Genomic DNA, 19803 nt, shown 5'->3' with positions numbered 1-19803 from the left:
ACGTTAGTGAGAAAAAAGATAAAAGCAAGTGCTAAAGGGGGCAGAACAGAAGAGAGGTACTCATGCAGTACAGCAGATGCTGCTTGTAAAATGTGGCATAATGTTTGTGTCTCTTGATCTACAGCTCTGAAGCTAAAATGCATGATGTGCATTTTTTTTTTTTTGGTCATGCTCACGATGACAGGTACATTTTCATGAGCAATTGTTTAAACTTTGGGGTTCACAACGATGTAAATGAGCAGTATGGGGGGAGTGTGTGTGTGCAGGAGACACTGTCCTTCTTTGTTGAGTCTTTGACTGTATGAAGCTGCTGGTCTACCTGTGTACCAGAGGAGTAGCGTGCGCTGGTCCGTGTGGTGGAAGTCTTTGCAGAACCGTGTGAGCTCTCAGTTGGCAGCCCGCCGCAGCAGTACGTGTGGCGGAAGCACTTGCTGTACTCTTTGCGGACCTGCGTGAGCAAACAGCCGAGTGTTTACCTACAGTACATTGTTGACTTTGCATATGACTTAGCCGAAATCTTGAAGCAAGCCGTGTTTGTTCTTTATATCAGCATGTGGTGCTCTGCCAATTCTGCATTCTGGTGCAAAGGTCTGTTCATATTCAGGAAGGTTTCACCTTGAGAGAAATATCAGCGTCTTTGTGCACGTGACGAGAAACTTACTTTTTTCTGGAGAAGGCAGTGGAAGATGAAGATAAACATTCCTTGGAAGGTGTTGAATATGGTGAAGAGGTATGCCATGACAATCGAGGCCTCGTTGATGAAGAAGAGGCCGAAGGACCACGTGAGACCCAGCAGACACAGCAAAGCAAAGGCACCCATGACCCAGGATCTGAAGGGCGGCAAAAAACAAACACAAGCAGAGGAGGAAACCAGCATGAGAGGCGTGTAGTGATCCGAGAGGATGATGAGTGGGGTTTGCAATCACCATAACTATGGAAAACTAGGAAAAAAGCTGTAAACCAGGTGAGAGGAAAACGATAAGATGACAAACGACACCTATGCCTTTCCCCACTGTCCCCACCCCTCCATCCACACACATTCTCAGCCCAAACTCCAATGCAGTTCCTGTCGTCAAAGAGACAAGAAGGAAGCAAAACCTTGATCTGGTTTACAGTAAATAACTTCTGATGTGTTAGAACATACAGAGAAGCAGAATCAGTAAGCACAGTGTGTTTAAAAATAAGGTAAGAAAGCGTTTGATATTATCATACACTAAATATTTATCTAGTGAGTGTGTTATCAGAGCTGGAGAACTAGGCAGATGTGGAAAGAGTTCAAGGAAAAAAGGAGATTCCCCGCCTCGTGTGTGAAGGTCCTGTGGAGCCTTCAGACACCAGCAGCAGTCACAGTTCAGCGCTCAAACACACAACAACAACAACACTGGATTTCAAGATGATGGACACGGTGGAAGTGAACAGTCACAAGGACAGTGGATGAGTAGCTTTGAGGCTGCAGTTTGGGAGAGGATGGAGCGGCGAAAGGCAGGAAAAGAAAGCAAGAATAAACGAGGAGAGAGGATAAACTACAAGCTGAGGAGGAGACTTCTGGGCAACATGTCCTTACTTGATAAACCGTTTATTATCTTCATAGCTAGAGAGCATGATAAGCAGGAAGAGAGAAACACAATTAGATCAGAGCGCATAACAGCGTGGGTTAGTCGGCATTTGAGTATGATATCGTCAACTTTGATCCAAGGGAATTCACGAGAGGCAATGAAATTAAGGGTCTAACAAGAACTGAGAGTTGTATGTTTGACTGTTGATGATTCAATTATGAAAGTCTGTGTACAGCATTTGGTCAGAGCACATCGTCTGTGGTTAGATTTGCATTTATGCTACTGTATGCGTGGGTGGTGTTGTGTGGGTGAAAATTATCTGAGGTATATAGGAAAAGCTTACCCAGGCAAATCTGTATTATAGTAGCCGTCACAAACGCGATAATTACTGGTGCGGATCGCAGGACAGAGAGAGGAGGAGAGTGATAGGAGAAGAGAGAGGACAGGGTGTGCGTTAACTTTGCCTTCACATGCAACATGCAATGACACTGCTGCTAAACTGACTTGCAGAGCAAACTTTGGCACATAAAAAGAAACGGACCACAAGGAAACAGCTATTAATACACAATATATTTCTGCGGTATAATCAAGCTTAAGAGAAATTGTTTCTAACATCCAAGTGCAAATGTGCACAATGTTGAGTGCAGCCATGTTCAGTAGGTTTGTTCTGTTGTGGTCTCCTTGATGGGGGAGTAGTCTTTCTTAAATAAACCCAAAAGTCTAAATAAGCGTCTTTTCCGACTGCTCCCCGTGATTGCAGTTTCACCACAGTGCTGTAATGTTGCACACATTCATTAAGGAAAAATGAAAAATAACAAACACTGGATGAAAATAGCAACACCGCTGCTCCTGCTCACAGTGGTGGAAGTTGATATACGTAACATAATGGTGCAAACTGACACAGGGCTGAGACAAGACCATATCACCCCGAGTGGAAGAGGGCCCGAAATTCAGCCTGCAGTAAACAGCAATAAATATTGTTTTTCACAGACGTGCAAAAAAACCTAAACAAAACAATTAGTGCTTCAGAGACAAACATTATTTTGCCTCCCAAAGCAAAACACATCATAAATGTTGAGGCGACACACAAAGCATAAACTTGAAGGGGATGGAGGGGTGGGGTGGTGGTCGGGTGGTGGTGGCGGTTGTGTAGGGGAAGGAATGTTTTCTCTTTTCTGGGATTAGATGCTGGGATCTATAAAAAAAAAAAAAAAGGTTTGACATGTTCCAGCGGCGAACACACACATGGTAGCTGTTCCACTGTACCCCACCCTCGCGGAGCTATCAGCGCATAGTTAAGCTGCAGCCGTGGAGTGATGTGTGTGTGTGTGTGTGTGTGTGTGTGTGTGTGTGTGTGTGTGTGTGTGTGTGTGTGTGTGTGTGTGTCATGCCAGTACAATTCTGCGGCTAGTGGCTTGGAGCAAAACAACAAAGGACGAAAGAGACGACTCACAAAGTCTGTGTAGTCATCATGACAGCTGAGTCGTGCCAAAAGTCTCATTAAAAAAAAGTGTGTAACATTTGAAATCTGTGACTCAAAACATCCTCTAGTAAAAGCTCCATCAGATGTGGATGCTTTCAGACTGGAAAACAAAAAGGAATGTATTCTAATGTCACTCGCTAGTCCAGTGCTGAACTTTGGCTTAGAGGTGGGGGAGTAAAAGAGTAAAAGAGCCTTAGTTTTCCTGGGGGTAGTGGCAGAATAGCACCATGGTTAAATTGCTGATAAGCAGGAGAATGCGGGGGTTCAGCGTATGACCCTTTACTTACTTTATATTCTCCAGTCGGCTAGAGTCTGGTTTCAGGGTGGTGGAGTGCTTCACCATTTTGTACATTGTGATGACCAGGAAGATGAGATTGAGCTGTCAAAAGAGAGTAATGGCAGTGTTAATACATGAAGATGTATGACGCAAGATAAAGCAGACAGAGGGAAAAAAAACTGTTAATTTGTCTATAAGTATTAAAAGAGGAGAGCCTTCAAATCTCTGCATGTCCACAGACTAATCCAATCAACATCTATCGTTCCAGCCGGGCTCAGACCGGCCGGCTGGCGCCAAATTTAGTGTCATTCTATATCAATAAGAGCATGGAAATGCATTAAAATCCATCACAGTGCAGGAGAAAAAAGAAAAGGAAGAAACAGGCACACAGCAGCAGTCTGGTAAAGTCAGAAGGGAATGAAAAGTAGCAGGAGAAATAAGAGACCCTCTTGTTGTACAAAACAACTGCATATCATTTTATGCACATAGTGAAATATTATAAGGTGTAAGCAGCTACAAAAGGCTTGAGGGAACATGGTATATTTTGTTCGATTCTTGTGTGTGGACAGATGAAAAGAGAGAGAAAGAAAGAGGTGAGGGAGAAGGGGAGAGGGGAGATGGTGTTTGCTTGCTTGTTTTAATGTATTAAATCTTAAGGGAGCCAGTGGCACATATCAGGTTGAGACAAGGATACTATGTGCTGTGTTTCTGAGCGCATTTATTCGGTACCTTAAAAATCAATACCGTGATTTAGAGACACAAAGGCTGGATGGGCCAGCGAGGAGCCGCTCCAAATAATTTACTTCAAAAACATTTATTCTGGGGCAAACTAGTCCCTGACACAGCATGTACATGCTCTCGCAGCACAGGAACCAGACTGTGTTTTGTACTGCAAGCCAGGCATGTATAAATAATGTCAAGGAATATAGAAATTGAAATTTGTACCACCAATAGTGCATATCAAAGGATCAGAAACCCCCAAAAATATAGCAGCTGCTGTATCGGCGGCATGTGAGTGGCACAAAAAACCAACATACAAATGAACACATCTGCAGTTACAAAGGCTTATTTTTTTCCAGGTGAGCCTTATACAAGCAGTGCATTTCAGTGTTATCTTATCTTTAGAACGGCAAAACATTGGCAGGAGAAAAATGGAGATGCATTGCCAGTATGAGGGCATGAAACAAATGAATGACCTTTGCGAGCTGGACTCAGACCATGGCCATTCACTCTTGAACAGAAATTGTCCGTGTTCTGGTGCACGCTGCTATCAAAAGACTGCCTGTGATCAATACATCACCCCTCCACATGCAATCAACTCACGGAGCCGCTCACAATAACCCAGGCAGTAAAAAGGAGAGGGATGGATGGAGAGAAAGAGAGAGAAAAAAATATCCTGAATCGTGAACCTTCTTTTATATCACAGACGGCACTGAAACTATGTTTTGTTTCGCAGCTATCAGCCATTATTTCTATCAGCCGCCTGCAAGAGTCAGACAGTGGGGGAGAGGGGAGGAGGGACAGGAGGGCGAGGACTTTTGAAAAACCCTTTCACACAGCCTGGAGTGGTGACATGGATCCAATGAGACAGAGGAGAGGGACACAGTACTTTAAAGTAACCTAGCAGCACGGCACATGTTCCCACCCCCACCGACATGCTCTCACAGCCCTTCCTGGGGGATCCCCGTTGCTAGAGCGAAGCTGCCTTGCTTCTATCCTTCACTCTGTCTCTGAATCATCACTGCAAGCCATGCAGAAGCACCTCGCCACACTGGGACTGAGGAGAAAGCTTTTTTTTTTTTTTTTTCTTTTACCAAAGTGGACTGTGTGTGTACACACTGAACTCCAAATGAACTGCTCGGGATAAAATATTAAAGGTGCAGATGGAGCTGTCCAGATGATAAGAACTGCTCCCGACGTGTCATGATCCAAGAGGCCTTGCGTTGAAGCTATCTCAAGCATACTAATGGCTCCCCCCACCACTCATTACTTCCATGTTCCCCTTTCATGGAGCTAATACCCCCTGTGCCCAGAGACAGGGCAACCTCTGCCAAAGAACAAGGATCTAAATGCCTTCCACCAGCTTTTGTTTTCAGTCAGTATTTAGGGCCTGTTGCAGCCAAGAGCAAAAATAAAAAAAACAAAACAGGAAGAGCAAGAAAAAGGGGAGAAGAAATAAAAGGATGAGAAAAAAAAAGCATGACCACCCTAGGTCAAAACCAATGTTATTTGGCACGAACATGGCTTTAGTGGCGGGTGGGAATCCAAGACATGAGCCAGAGCAGTTCTGTTTTCTCTCCTTTTCTCATGCTTGTGTGCCTTTTCTCCTCCTCTCCCTCTCCCTCATTGACAAGGACAAAGCCAATTTGTAGAGAAACCAGGGTCACGGATGGTGTAGACAAACCTTGCTCCTGCATGCTCCCCTGAGATGCCCCTTTCCACAGTACTTTGTCTTTTTGAGTCAATTGTTGCACCGAATCAGAGGAGCAGTGCGCGATGCCTGAGCCAGTGCTGCAAAAACCTCATTCCTGTCACACATTCGCTCTGCTACAATACATTAGCTCCTCACAGGGTCATGATTCTATCTCTCCGGTCATCACCACCGGGATCCTGATCATCATTTCCACTGCAGATGCATTTTTCATGCAAATCATTATGGAAGCAACACGCGATTGGAAAACAATGAGGGCCCAATTTGGGGAAAGGAAACATATTCCTGTGTGGCTGACAGAGCATTTGCTGAGACAGGGAGAAATGTATGTTTGTTTTAATACAATGTTAGCTTTCCCTCAATTATAAGCTCACACATTCACAGCAGGCGCTGAGAGGGAAAAACAAAAGAGGAATTTCACCATTTACTCAAAGGCGTTTCAATCCAGCACAGACCTTCGCCATGTCTGTGCACTTCCTCCAGTGTTTTTAAATGCTACACGGAGTGGCAACGTCTCTTTTTAAGGAAACTGTGAAATTCAGTCCAGTGAGCAGATTCGCCTTTTATCTTTTCTGTATTCACACGGACAAAGAGCTACACTATATAGCTTTACGGTGAAAGCTGCCAGCGGTCTGCCATTGGTGTGCGGAGACTTGCTGGAATTTGACATGGGTACCCCCTCTCTCCAGTATATTTTCAGTGTCAGTTTGATGTTCAACAGAGGTCACTGTATCTGTAGATACAGTACCAACCATTATGCTGGATAATGAACACAGTGCTGAACAAATACCGCCCGTCCTCCCTGCACAGCAAGCTTCCTCATCCCTTGGTGTGCATGAGGGCAAAGCAATACATGGTGTGGTGGGCTGAGAGGATATATCTGAGGAATACCACCTGCTATTTCTTTTTTTGTGTGTGTGCAAGGAGGGAAGACTCCCTGAGGTCTCATTCTTCTGAGCCTCTCTGATGGAGCGGGAGATAATAATGTCATGACCAGTAAATAATTGCATGGCTCAATGGGACATATGTCATTATGATATGCTATGTGTCCTTCACCCCTGACGGTCCTTGACCAAACAGAGAGGTGCCTTTGCTTTTTCTTCTTCTCCCCAACACTGTCATGTGCTATTTACTGTAGGCAGACAAACACACAAAGAGGCTGATGCAGAGGAGGAAAAAAAGAAACTATAAAACTGAACAGTGCCGTCTTAAAGTATGTGCTGTAAATTTTTATCTTTTTTTGTTCCTTTACTATATAAAGTGTAACTTGAAGGCCGTTAGGTGATGTCCGTAATGCGAGACTTCATGGGAATTGCGTAAAAAGCGCGGTCAAAGTACACTAACAAATCCCGATCCTTGTCGGGTGGTAAGAGGCGGAGAGAATTGTCGGATGCCTCGAAATCTGTCTTTGGCACAAAATTAACCTGTCATCACCGAGGAGCAAAAAATCCTGCTGACTTTTTCCTTCAGTTCAACCATCTTGCTTCCTTTATCTCTCCCCTTCATCTCTTTTCATCTCACCCTCTCAGTCCCTTCCTCCTCACTCTGTCAGTCGCGGTATTCAAAGAAAAATAAAACAGCTTACCATGATGATAAAGGTGACAGGTCCTATAAAACTCCATATGAAATGATTGTCCACACTTAGCCAGCACCTGTGACAAAGAAACACACACTTCAGCTCAGGGCAGCGCACACTGCTGACACAATATAAGAATTGTCTTCGTGTTCCTGCGGCCAAAAATTAATGGAAAGAAATTAATTTTTGCTTACTTGGCCAGATGACATTGAGTGTGTAATTTCTAGTCAATATTTAACTTGGAGCACTTTCAAACGCTCCTTTCACAGGTTGAACATTAATACAGTTGCACAAAACAGAGGGAAGACCCCAAGTAGCCCCTCTTAGCCGGGTCTTAGCTGAGATACAGCCATTAATCTACGTAAAAGGCTTTTTCGGCACAGTGCTCTTCTCTTTAAGAGAGCATTTACAAACAAGAGGTCACAGGAGGGTCTTTAAGCAGAAAGGCATTAATGTAGCTGCAGCCCCCCTGAAACCACAGTGTTGAGTCTGTCAGCCACTTTCAAATGACATAAAAAATTGAACAGCTGCCCATCCCTGGCAAAAGGAGCTCAAATGTTTTGGTGTAGTCTCCAGGGATGCACATAAAGCCCTGGCAGAAATGATGAGTAGATTTCGTTTCAAAAGCTGCCACATACAGTCACAGCAGGTAAGCCCACACAGTGTAGCATCCAGCGTGTCTGCTCTGCATTTCCAAGGATTTGCTCAGAAAGCTGCACTCACGCTTTCTTGGTCCCGTAACTCCTGTAGTCGATGGCTGCGGAGACGCCGACCACAATGGCAGGAAAGAGGTAACCGGACACGTAGTAGTACTTCTTCCGCGAGTATTCGCTCTCAAAGACCTCCACCAGCATGAGGTACAGCTGAACTCCCTCAAGACACATCCAGGAGAAGGAAGCCAGGAAGAAGAAGTGGAGGATCCCCGCGATGATGGCGCATCCAATCTGAGTCAGAATGATTTAGACAATTAAAGAAAACAAGAATCAAAGAATCAAGAAGAAAAAAACATGTGGTCACAGTTTCTGTGAAATAGGAAGAGATTAACTTGTCGTACAGAAATGATTTAAACATGACAAGAGGAATCTCCACAGCACTTTCTTTATTGAAAATTGTATATCATATAGCCTATCTTTTATTAAAACCCACTGAAAAGACACCGCTGCTTCCTCACCCATTCACTGAAATTGATGAAAAAAGTAATGAATATTCATTTACCACATGGGCTCAGACTATGCACAGGTTTCCAATAGCACTGTGGAGATTTAAATACGGTTTGTATTGTAAGGTTAGAGTTAGTAGATTTAATCACACAGCTCAGCATCGGAAGCTTTGATTCCCAGCTGTAAGCAGAAAAACGCTCTTAATGCTTCTGGAGAAAATGTAGGTGAAAGAAAGATAAAAAAATGGTATGGATGCAGGATCAGCCGTGGAAACGGTGGCTGTAAGTGAAAGAGGAAAAAAGACCTGTCAAGTGGAAGACATGGCCCCTTAGTAATCTATATTAATGGTGCTGTCCCACTCGTGTCATGTCGGGGACAAGCAGAGAAGGTTAGAAACAAACAATGCTTAACGTCTCATCCATTTCACTCTGAAGGGGTCTTTTGTTTTGTTTTGGGGGCTGGAAGGAGATAAAGTGAGAGAGAATGAATCAAAACCAAATCAATAGGGTGCAATCGTTCCAGCTTACCCTGGGTTCCGTCATATCGATACCAATTAGGAATATTAACTCTGCGATGAAGAGATTGATGCACAAGTTCTTGTGGATGGTGTTGCGATCGCTCTGCAGGCCCCGGAAGAAGCAGAAGGTGAAGATGCTGATGATGAGGCAGACGAGGGACACCACGATCCCAACGCGGGTGATGACGGTCAGAAGCAGCTCGTGCACTCTGTCGTTAACCTGGAAGAAGTAAAAGAGCAATTAGGAATTTTATGTCTCAAACCATGCGACCTAATTAAAAGCAGTGATCCTCCTTTATATATCACATTGAATGAGTGATTAAGAAACACTGGGGAAAGTAATATTGGCCATCGCCATTACCAAATTTATGTAATATTAAAATAATCACAAAGCCACAAAACTGCTTTTCTACTACTATTGGGACTAACTTGAGCCCCCGAAAGGGTCCCAAGAAATATCAGAGGGGGCCACGAGATGATTAAACAAACTTATGTTTACTTAACTTTTTTATTTTATGTTCTTGAGGAGTACTGGATACTTTCAAACTTTTAAAAATTCTCCAAATCAAACAACCTGACAAGCAAAAAATTCTGTTTGGCTGAACAGGTTAAAGCTAATGTTCATACTGAGGCCATTATCTGGGATACAGGGTCACAAGTAGACAGTGCTTCATTAAATTTATCAAGAAAAATGATACTTTGAAGGCACAGTTCACCGCAGAGTCAAAAATACATCCTTTGCCTCTGACCTGTAGGGCAATTCATTTATCTAGATTATTTTGGTGTGAGTTGCCGAGTTGTGGAGATACCGGCCGTATAGACGTCCGTCTTCTCTTTAATATAATGAAACTAGACGGCACTTCGATTGTGGTGCTCAAAGCGCCCAGAAATACATTTGACAAACTCAATATCTTTTTACAGAAATCATCATTTGATACTCAAGATAATCCACAGACTTTGTTGTGAACAAGTTTCATGTGGAAACTATTTTCTTTCTACCCAACTACACCCGAGCAGGACGTCATTAATGTTTATATTTCGCGCTGTAACGGGCACAAGCTTCTCGTCCATGAGTAGATGCACTCTGCCTTCTGCATGGTGATGCAGTTTGGTAGAAAGAAAATAGTCCCTACATGAAATTGCACAGAACAAGGTCTGTGGATTATCTTGAGTAACTGGGTCATGATTCCTGGAAAGTGTGAGTGCCATCTAGTTCCATGATATTAGAAAGAAGACAGCAGACATTTCTACGGCTGATATCTCCAGCACTCGGCAACTCACACCACAACAATCCAGATTCATGAATAGTGCTACAGGTAAGAGGAAAAATATGTATTTTTAATTTTAGGATGAACTGTCCCTTTAAGTCTACACATTTTAATAAAGTGTACACAGGATTCCTGTTGGACCTTTTCATACAAGTACATGGTTTGTAAGGGTTTTGTAATTCTTAGGCAATGCCGTTAGTTTGCTGAGGTGGAGAATGCAATGTGTGTTTTACAAAATGAACCCGCTAATGAAGAAAGCAGCAGAGTGACTGCAACACACACACTGCGTCAACAGTAGGCACGTCTCTGCTTTCTGAACCTCGCTGTGATAACTGTAGTCTTGTAAGATTGCTATTTAAATCTAAACACGAGAATAGTCGGGGATTTGGGTTTGCTTATAAAATAGGAAGAAGTTGTAAAACTACAGGTGAGTTTGGAAGAAAAATTAGTCAGAGGTGGGCGTGACATACTGAGATTTCACGGTGTGCCATGAGGATGGCAAAGTTGGTGAGATGGCTGCAGGAGCAGGTGGTGTGTGTTTTATTGGAGTCCAGGAGTTTGCAGCCTTGGGTGGACCAGTAGCCCATCATACTCCTCTCAGAGTAATTCCAGAAGGAGCAATTGGAGTTGAAGTAGTGCTCCATCTGCAGATAACAAGAGATATGGTTAAGTGTCCAAATAATTGACTGCCTGAAATTGAAGTACATGTAGAACACAGAGGCCATTTACCCCCTACTCATACAAAGTATTTTTCTGCACTGATACGGATGAGGATTTTTCACTTCACAGCTCTTATGAAGCAATTCATATGTTGTATCTCATTTGGCACATGCTTGCCAAATCAACCGAAGCATAGTTGGGTATATGAGGCCTTAATAACAGAGAGGCATAATTGTTTGACGGCATGTCTTTGGAATTGCACAATTTCTCTGATAAAGAATGGAGTCACGCATGGCCCTCTGGGAACTCTAGTGACAACTTTAAAAGACGAAAGATAATTGGTGCTCCAGTAATTTCATCCTAGATTGTACGGCTAATCTAGGAGTTAATTTCCCCCACTATAAAAGAAAATGGGTATCATTTATATCCCAATGTTGATTAAAGAATTAGTTTTCATTAAGAATTCACTTAGGTTCTAAAGACTCCTTTAATTTGATGTTCAATGACTTAAATAAACTGCCGACTGACCTAGCCAGACATTTACAATTCAAATTGCAGATCTCTGTCTACTTTGGATGTTCCCTCCTGGTGTTTTTTAATATGACCTCTCCATTCACTCCAGCAGGGAGACTCACATCAATGTGCTCCAGGGTAAAAATCACCGGGTCGTTAATGAATACACGGCTGGACTCTTTGTTGATTGAGGCGGCGATGATGTCAGAGTTGACGGCCACCGACACGTTGCGGCCGTAAGCCTCGTTGGCCATCTTAATGGTGGCATTTTCTGCACTGAGGAACTGGCCCAGATTTTTGTAGAGCACAAAAACCAGCTTGGCAACTCCTGTAGAAAGAGAAAGACGTAGACAGACATCAGAGGATGAGAGAGAAAAATCAAGCTTCCAGAACAATTTAGACAATGTGTGAAAGAAAAAGCTGCGGTGACATAAAAGAGGGCTAAAAAATATTTAAACAGTCCAATTTATTCCAGTGTAATTCCATTTAAAATATTCAACAAAAGAACTGCAAGAATGAGTGAAAGATGAGTGTGAGATAGAGACAGAAAGCTTTTAAAGTGGCCTCATTTTTCAGCACTGGGCTTGGAGTTTCTGAGATAAAGTCCTTTGTTGTGCTTCTACACTAATACAGACTCTTCACCTTTTCACAGAAACAAGAATGGGAGCAAAAGTCAAACACACACACACACAGAACAAGCACTTCATTTCTCTTCGAGTAAGCAAAATCTTGAGCAAGTTTTTCTTTTCTTTTCCTTTGGTATGTTTCAGAGAGCTTACCATTCCGACTGTTGAGCTTGACCGTGTTGGCCGACAGCTGGATCGAGATGCCGCCCTTGCTGGATTGTGGAAATTTAAAATCCTGGACCTGGCCGTCAGTGCTGAGCACATACACATCCAGGACTGCCCGGTGCAGAAAGGGGTTAGAGACGGAAGGTGAAAGGACAAGAGATAGTGATACCGGTCATTACTGAGCGTTTGACTTCGAGACAAGGGCATAAAAACGAAACAGTGGAGAATACTGATGCAAAAGCTTTCTTCCTGACATTTCCACACAATCCCAGCACAGACCAAAGGACATATCAACAGCTCAAATACTACATCTCTGTGACAGTAAGCCGCACAATAAAAACGTCAATCACAAAATGATCATTCCATCCCAGCGAGACTCTTACTGATATGAATAAAACAACACTGCAGAGGGGGAAAGCAGCCTTCCTTATATGGTCTAACAGCAGAGGAAAATGAGAGGAGGAGGAGGCTGTGGATAAACAATGTACTTTTTTCTGACTCCACAGCAGGCTAATGTTCACATTAATGTATAGAGTTACAAGGTCTAGACGCATACATTTATAAACTAAGCGTGCGCAATCAGAGAATCCAGTCTATTTAATTGTCTGATATTCATCACTTTGTCAGTAAATGACTCGTTAAACCTAATATGCGTTGTTTTTCTTTTCCCCCGAGGTTTAAACGCTTATTATGAAAACAAAGTCCTTTTTTATGTGGCGGCCTTGTTTTCCTATCACGAGAGTTACCCTCTCAATGAATTGAAAGTAATCAAATTAACTGAGCTCGCATCAATCAAGAGCTCTCCGTCACTCGCTTACCACAAACTCTTGCTTTACTTACTTATATTGTCTGCAGGGACTTTGACGATGGCAGGTTCCATGAGGTTGTCGGCGAGGACGAAGGCCCCTTCCTCCAGCGTATCTAGTAACATGGTGGCTGCGTGCGTTTGCTCCGTGCTGTTCATGTCTTGCCAGGACTTCAAGGCCTCCGGTCGCAGGAGGTTATCTACCGTGTCCACGATGGCCTGTGTCAGAGCAGACGAACAAGTACAAACAAAAACAAAAAGGGTACTTGAGTAAGTCAGAACACAGTGAATATGTTTGCAAGCATAAGCAGTGACATGCAGACACTGAGATGGATGAAGTGCTGAGCCGAAGCATCACATCTGTGAGGATTAAAATGAACGTGAAGGGGAAAAAACTGGTTATTTTTTTTGGCTGTGTATACGACAAGACTGATTAATTACAGACACTTAAAGAAATAGAAATAATTTTTGCGACTGTATTGATCATAAAGGAGAAACCGAAGAGGGGGGAAGAAGAGGAGCATCACTGGAGATGGTGTGGATGCAGTTTCTTTTTCAAGGACGCTGCATCGGGGCAGACACTTAGGGTCACAGAGTATTGAGCTTATCAGGTCTATCCAATAGCAGGATATTTGGAGATGGCCTGATTAAAGTCAAAGTGCAAAAGGCTGTCCGCGATTAAAATTCTCTAATTACAAAGTCCAGCATTTGATGTAAAGAAACTTTATTTTTCTTTCGCTTCTGACCTGAAGTCAACTTGTACTTAAGTTCAAATCTTTTTCTGTTCAATAAATGACTAAAAAAGGGGCCACAAAATGTGCGCAAAACAAAACAAAATATCACCTGTTAAATAGTTTAACCGAACTGTATCCGTCATGTAAACATTTTTCCAGCCTCACACTTTCTGCCACCTGAGCAGCTCAGGACAGTCAGCGGATAAATTGGGTGTGGGATCCAGACGGCGCTGAGTTTTCTTCAGGAAATAATCAAATCAATATGTCTAATCAGGTAATCAATGCCGGCGACGGCTGCTGGGAAGGTTGGGGGGCAGCTATAGTGATGTTGCGTCAAGCTTGGCAGATGTCAGATACCGCTGACTCAACGATCTCCGTCCCAGATTGTCTCATGCTGTCATTAGTCGCATAACTGCTGTCATTTACTGCGATGTAACCTCTCTAACGCTGTCGCTTCCCCTGACTTCAAATCTGGATGTTGTGACAATAAAAAAAAAAAAATAAATAATGATTTGACATATTTGAGGACGTGGATCGACTACATATATGTATTTTTTTTCCCCCTTTTCCTCCTCTCTTTTTACAAGCGCGCGGCCGTTGACTGGCTAATTAGCTCGATCCATTTTAATACCCTCCCGAAGGAGAGATTTGGATTGAGGGGGGTGACTTTGGTGGCAGGTGGAGGACACCGATCTCCCTAATGGTTGAGGGATATATATGACCAAAATACTCTGATGTATGAATTCAACCTGATATCATTCAAGGAAAAGGAAAAAATGGTTTGACCCGGCTAACCCTATTAACCAGATAGAGCTGAAGATTTGCACCTTTAATTTATGAAACAAATGCCTTCTTTGACCTAAAACCTATGTCCTTGTGAAACAAGCACCACAATTTTTACTTAACATGCGGTGAGAGGTCAGGTGATGGTCCTTGAAAAAAGAAAAAGGATTTGAATAAATCACAAGTGAACTGTGTTTGATGCAATATTCAGGAGGGTTTTATACTGAAAAGAGCTCTGGTATAGAAGCAAAAATAAAAAATAAAAAAGTAACAAAGCAGAGAAATCCTTTAGCAAATGAATAATGAGAGGGATGTAAGAGCAGGATGTTTGTTTGAGTTGTGGTGTTATGCATCACAGACGTGCAATCTTGAGTAAACACTTAGAAAACATACAATAGGGAAAAAACAGAATGAAAAACAAAATACACCACCGCTGTCAACGCATAAAGGGAGAAAAAACACAGAGACACATCCATGTAAAGAAGCCACCTCGGAAATTGGAGATGACTTCTCTTTGACTTTAGGAAGCACTTTGGGTACGATAGTGTCTGTGTGTAAGGCAATTACTCAAAAAAAGCAGGAAGCACGGGGAGGAGGGAGTACATGACAGTGCAGAGGGGACATGCTGCTGAACTTAAACAGTAGCACAGGAATAGAGGAGAGGACGGCAGCAAGCAAAGTGGGCAGAAGCATTGCTTCAGTACCTTCATGTATGCCCTGCATGTCCTTTCTCGCTTTTGAAGCTTTTTTATTAAGAAAAGAAAAAGAACAGATAAAAAAATAGAGACACATGATTTGCACAAGTTCATGAGCTTGAGTAAAGGCCCTGACTGAGTGGTCAGTAAACAGAGCAATGACTGAATGACTGATCCAGCCACTCCCCGTCGCCTGGTGACTCATGTGCAGCTGACTTGCTTACCTTCAGGTTGAAGTGTTAAAGTGCTTCAGTTCACATTTATGACATGCTGTATTCTCTTCTCCAACACACATTATGACACATCATATAAGTTTCACGCTTGGCGAAGCCAAATTATAGCCACAAATGAACGAGCACTGCCATGAATACAGATCTCTGCTACGTGTCAGAGTCTAACATAACACAGCTGCTTTTTGTTTTTGTCTCGTCTGTCTCACAGCATTCCTGGACTTGGAGAGAAAGAGAAGGAAAGGCAGGATGCATGTGACAAACATTACAAAGACTGTTCATGTTACTGCATTTTTTGGGAGGACACTGTAATCCCCTGTGCATCTGACATTATTAACTTGTCAGTGAAAACGGCTACATGAACAAAATATTCAGTTTTTGGCCCTTTTTCCAAAAAAGGAGACAATATTCCTACTAGGCTGTTTATTTTTTGAATATTTCACTAATACTTCAGTTTACATGCAGCCATGCATACTCCAATTAACGTGCCCTAACATGTCGTTTATCATGTGAAAATAGTGGAACAGCTGTAGCTGCCACTTTGCACCTTTGCATCAAATTGGATGTTTTATACCAGTGGTGGACTTTTTGTTTAAAAGTAGGCTTTACTTTTGGGCATGCATCGCAACCCCACAGTCAACGTATCCATGACAACACACAGACCTAACTATAAACAGACAAGAGCAGTGTTTCAAAAACTGTGGTCAAAACCCCAATTGAGATGCATATTGGGCTTCATACATGTCCAAAGAATGCTACTAAAACCAGAATAATACCAGCATATCCCACATGTCTTAATCAGAAAATGCTAACTTTGGAAAAAGGCCTAATTAGGAATATCTAACCCAGTGGTTCCCAACTGGTGGGTTGCACTGCAAAAGTGGATCGCAGGTCCATTCTGAATGGACTGAAGGTGATTTGCAAATGTTTGGGAAAAGAAACACACTTTATTTTTAAGTACAGTGAATTTCTGGCACAGCACTTTTGACGCTGAATATATAAACTGTGTTGTCCTTGAACTAATGACTAAAGAGAAATCTGAACCCCGTGGCTGGACCATTTGGGAAACACTGATCTGACCTGTATCAAATGACCTGCATCAAATTCAGCATATTGTCATATCTGAAATAACAGTCGAATATTAGCGTGCATGTAAACCTAGCCGATGAAGAGTTATAAAGCAAGATAGGATTGTTAAGAAAATGTCTCAGTAAATTAAATATGGTGCACTAAGTGTTGCAAGACTTTTTCTGCTAGATCACCTTGTTGAAGCTCCGCCCTGCAGAATCCTTCTCGCTGGGTCTGAGCTCCTGCAGCTGAGCATCCAGGATGTCCACCAGCTGCTCCATCAGGCGTACCGAGGAGCTGACGTCCCCGGCAAAGATGGGGCCTTTGGTGTGCTTGGCTAACTCGTTGGCCAAGTTAGCTGCATTTTCACCGCTGCGGATCTGCGGGGGGAGAGAGTGAATAATGTTCACAAGAATGCAAGAAGACAGACTTGGAGGGTTTCTTTACAGCGCTGTTTCAAATCACACTTGAATGAGTCCTTGAAATGCCAGTTATGAAAAGAGGGTTTGATGTTTTGTTCATGCGGGAGAAGTTGCCATGGTGGCAGTTTTTTTTTACTGTGTGGCAGTTTTTTTTTACTGTGTGGCAAGTTAAAAAAAAATACAGGTACACAGAGAGCTGCTTATACCCAATTTATGCCTGTCACATCTCTGTTTGTGCTTCATGCAATGCCTTATCTTTGTTGATTTGTCCATCATAATTTTCCTTGACATATCATTTTGAATTTCTTTTGACTGATGCATCTGCTATTTTAACACTTTGTAGTTTTTTAGTTGTTTTCTGAAAACACACATATCACAGTCCTCATTTCCAGACATCTTTTATAACTGACAAATGCAGCTTTCAGGCTTATCTCACCCAGCTCTGCAGGCATGTTTGTATAACAAGGACATGTTCCCATTATTTTGTCTACCCTCCATGTTTTTAAAAAACACATTCAACTTAAGATGAAAAAACAGTGAGGCAGAGCTTATACAAACCTTTTGGGCTACTTGGTTGACCCAGTGGGAGGTACAGTTGCTGAGATCAGGGCCCTTTGGGTGCCAGGCCCCAGTGGAAAGGACACATAAATAAGAGGCTGTGCCTAACAGGGAAAACAAAAACAGAATAGTCAAGTTCAATCAAGTCAAATCAAATTCATTTTCCCAGGAAGTCCTTTACAGGCTAACAAAGGACAAGGACACAGACAAAATAAGGAAGCTGCTCACAAACAAGGAATTTACAAGCATGTAAATTCGTACATTTCCCCGAATATGAAGCCAGGAAATGTCTGCCTGTGTGTGCGCACAGAAATATCAGCCCTGAAGGATATTTTGTTTGTGTACTATGCTAGTCTGGTAAGACTGCTGTCAAAGGACAAATTAAACTGAAATTGTTGGATACAATAAACTCTAAACATGTAAAGTCACCAATTTTGTTTCTGCAGAATTATTTGCTGAAAATATTTTCGACAGCTCGCTCTTGTTTTTGCTACAAAGTGGCAACATTTTTTCCCCGTCCTAATTATCCCTGTGTCTGATGAACTCTGAGCGCTAACACGATTTCACACACAATCAAATGAGGGATGCACGTCTCGGCGCAGGCTGCAGGAGAAACAGCTGAGCCTGCTCCTCTGCAACACAGCCGTTACAGATTGCTAAATCATGTTTCGACCTGGAATGACACAGCTAAAAAATCTGACGCCATTACAAACCGTCTTCGCTGATTTCTCTGCACACCTACGTCAGGGGATGCTCTTTATAGATAAAAGGTTGCATGCAAGATTATCAGACACATCTAACAAACTCTGGGATGTTCTCTTGAGACGCCTCAGGTCATATTGAAAGCAGCTAGCACATGGCCCCCGAGGTGAGAGGGAGCCCTGTTTACCTCGTGTTCCCTTGGGGCAAGGTCGCTCCACGAGCATGCCCCTCTGGGTCTGAGGCCACATTATGCTTCTGTTCTCGGTGGCAGGGCAGAAGCGCTCGGGTAAAGGGAAGGACTCGAGGGGCGGAGGGGAAGTAGTCTGTGGAATCACAGGAGGCGGCTTGGGCGCTCCCCTGCTGCCCTCCTTGAGCCCTGTTGTGGTGGTAGTGTTGGCCACACCCCAGTGTGCTGTGGTTGTTGTGGTGGTGGTTGTAGTTCTCTGAGGCTGAGGGGACGTGGTGACTTCTGACAGCGGCGGAGCTGTGAAGAGACAGAGAGTACATAAGTGTTAAGGTTGAGCACTGTTATGTGACGGTGTGCAGCCCGGTGAGGAAAACATAATCGCCTCTATGATTTATGGAATTTGATTCTCACAGGGACACTATATTATAAGTCTTTATGAAAACATGATGCAGCTCTGTGGATTAAAATATAGAAATACAAACCAAATGGTCATTTGACCTGCGGTTGCAGTGTGACTTCAGCTAATTAGCGTGGCAACTCTGGGCGCCTAATGTAGACTGTACTGTATTTTCCTTAGAATACTCTGACAGGTGTTCAGACGTTGACCTTCTGGTGGGCAGATGCCCTCGTGTCCCACTAACCCTCTACAGTGTCCCCTGTAACTAACATTCCTAATGTTGTTCCTTAACATGTTCAACAATGTAACGCTTATACGTCCAAGTATCCTGTTGTTTAAATTGCTGCTAAGTGCTTTGTGCAACAAGCTTATTTGCATCCCCGTTGACTATGGCTTATCCAAGGCACTCAGTCTGCAGTGAACAAGACAATAATTACAGTAACATCCTCCTGCCTGGCAATCATTCTTGCCTGGGAGATTTTGTGGCATGGCTGATTAAATTCACTAGAGTAACACAGAACCTGTATATGTAGCCATGGCGCCTGAACATTCATTTTACAGTTGTTTCTTGCTACAACTCATACTCTGATAAAGCAGGTGTGCAGTAACTCATGCAATGCCCCGGGCAAAAACAATATGTTTCAGTCCCGGGAAAGAAGAAAATAGTGCACTCCTTACATTTAACATGAGCCACTAAGGAAAAACTATGAAGACATTTTTCATGTGATACACCAGAGGAGTGTGAGTTGCACTGTAATTACATTTCATAAAAGTGGAACATAAGGGAGTTTCATAGATGAAATGTTGATAAACACTAACTATTTGATATAAATCTGCTCCACATCTCCAAGTACAAAAAGAAAACATGACCCCCTCTGAAAAAAAAAAAGTATTTGTTGGTTGAATTTAAAAGGATAAGTTCTATCAAATCAAAAGAGCTCTGATTGGAATGCAACGTGCATACTGAATCTAATCGCATTTGAGTACTTT

General features: G+C 42.8%; 1 protein-coding gene across 26 annotated transcripts in view; it reads right to left on the bottom strand.

Annotated features, from left to right (window-relative positions):
- adgrl2a (adhesion G protein-coupled receptor L2a) overlaps positions 1-19803 on the bottom strand; it is a 105892-nt gene that overhangs the window by 7594 nt on the left and 78495 nt on the right. For 23 of the 26 annotated variants that reach the window (XR_007450178.1, XM_049587267.1, XM_049587268.1 and 20 more), the window contains exons 6-19: positions 18417-18713; positions 17528-17631; positions 16742-16927; positions 15259-15297; positions 13073-13256; positions 12221-12343; positions 11564-11769; positions 10739-10912; positions 9011-9220; positions 8047-8267; positions 7333-7399; positions 3327-3418; positions 662-830; positions 320-448 (exon numbers count right to left, since the gene is read on the bottom strand). Coding sequence is in view for 25 of the 26 variants with exons in the window: in XM_049587267.1 (XP_049443224.1) it covers positions 320-448; positions 662-830; positions 3327-3418; positions 7333-7399; positions 8047-8267; positions 9011-9220; positions 10739-10912; positions 11564-11769; positions 12221-12343; positions 13073-13256; positions 15259-15297; positions 16742-16927; positions 17528-17631; positions 18417-18713 (2201 nt within the window). In the remaining variant the exon portion in view is untranslated. The remainder of the gene's footprint in view (positions 1-319; positions 449-661; positions 831-3326; positions 3419-7332; positions 7400-8046; positions 8268-9010; positions 9221-10738; positions 10913-11563; positions 11770-12220; positions 12344-13072; positions 13257-15258; positions 15298-16741; positions 16928-17527; positions 17632-18416; positions 18714-19803) is intronic. The other 3 variants (XM_049587269.1, XM_049587270.1, XM_049587274.1) reach the window with 1 other exon arrangement.

The sequence above is a fragment of the Epinephelus fuscoguttatus genome, linkage group LG10, assembly GCF_011397635.1.
Source record: "Epinephelus fuscoguttatus linkage group LG10, E.fuscoguttatus.final_Chr_v1".
Classification (NCBI taxonomy): domain Eukaryota; kingdom Metazoa; phylum Chordata; class Actinopteri; order Perciformes; family Serranidae; genus Epinephelus; species Epinephelus fuscoguttatus.
The sequence above is the reverse complement of the archived record's forward strand: the minus strand, read 5'-3'. Positions and strand labels throughout refer to the sequence as shown.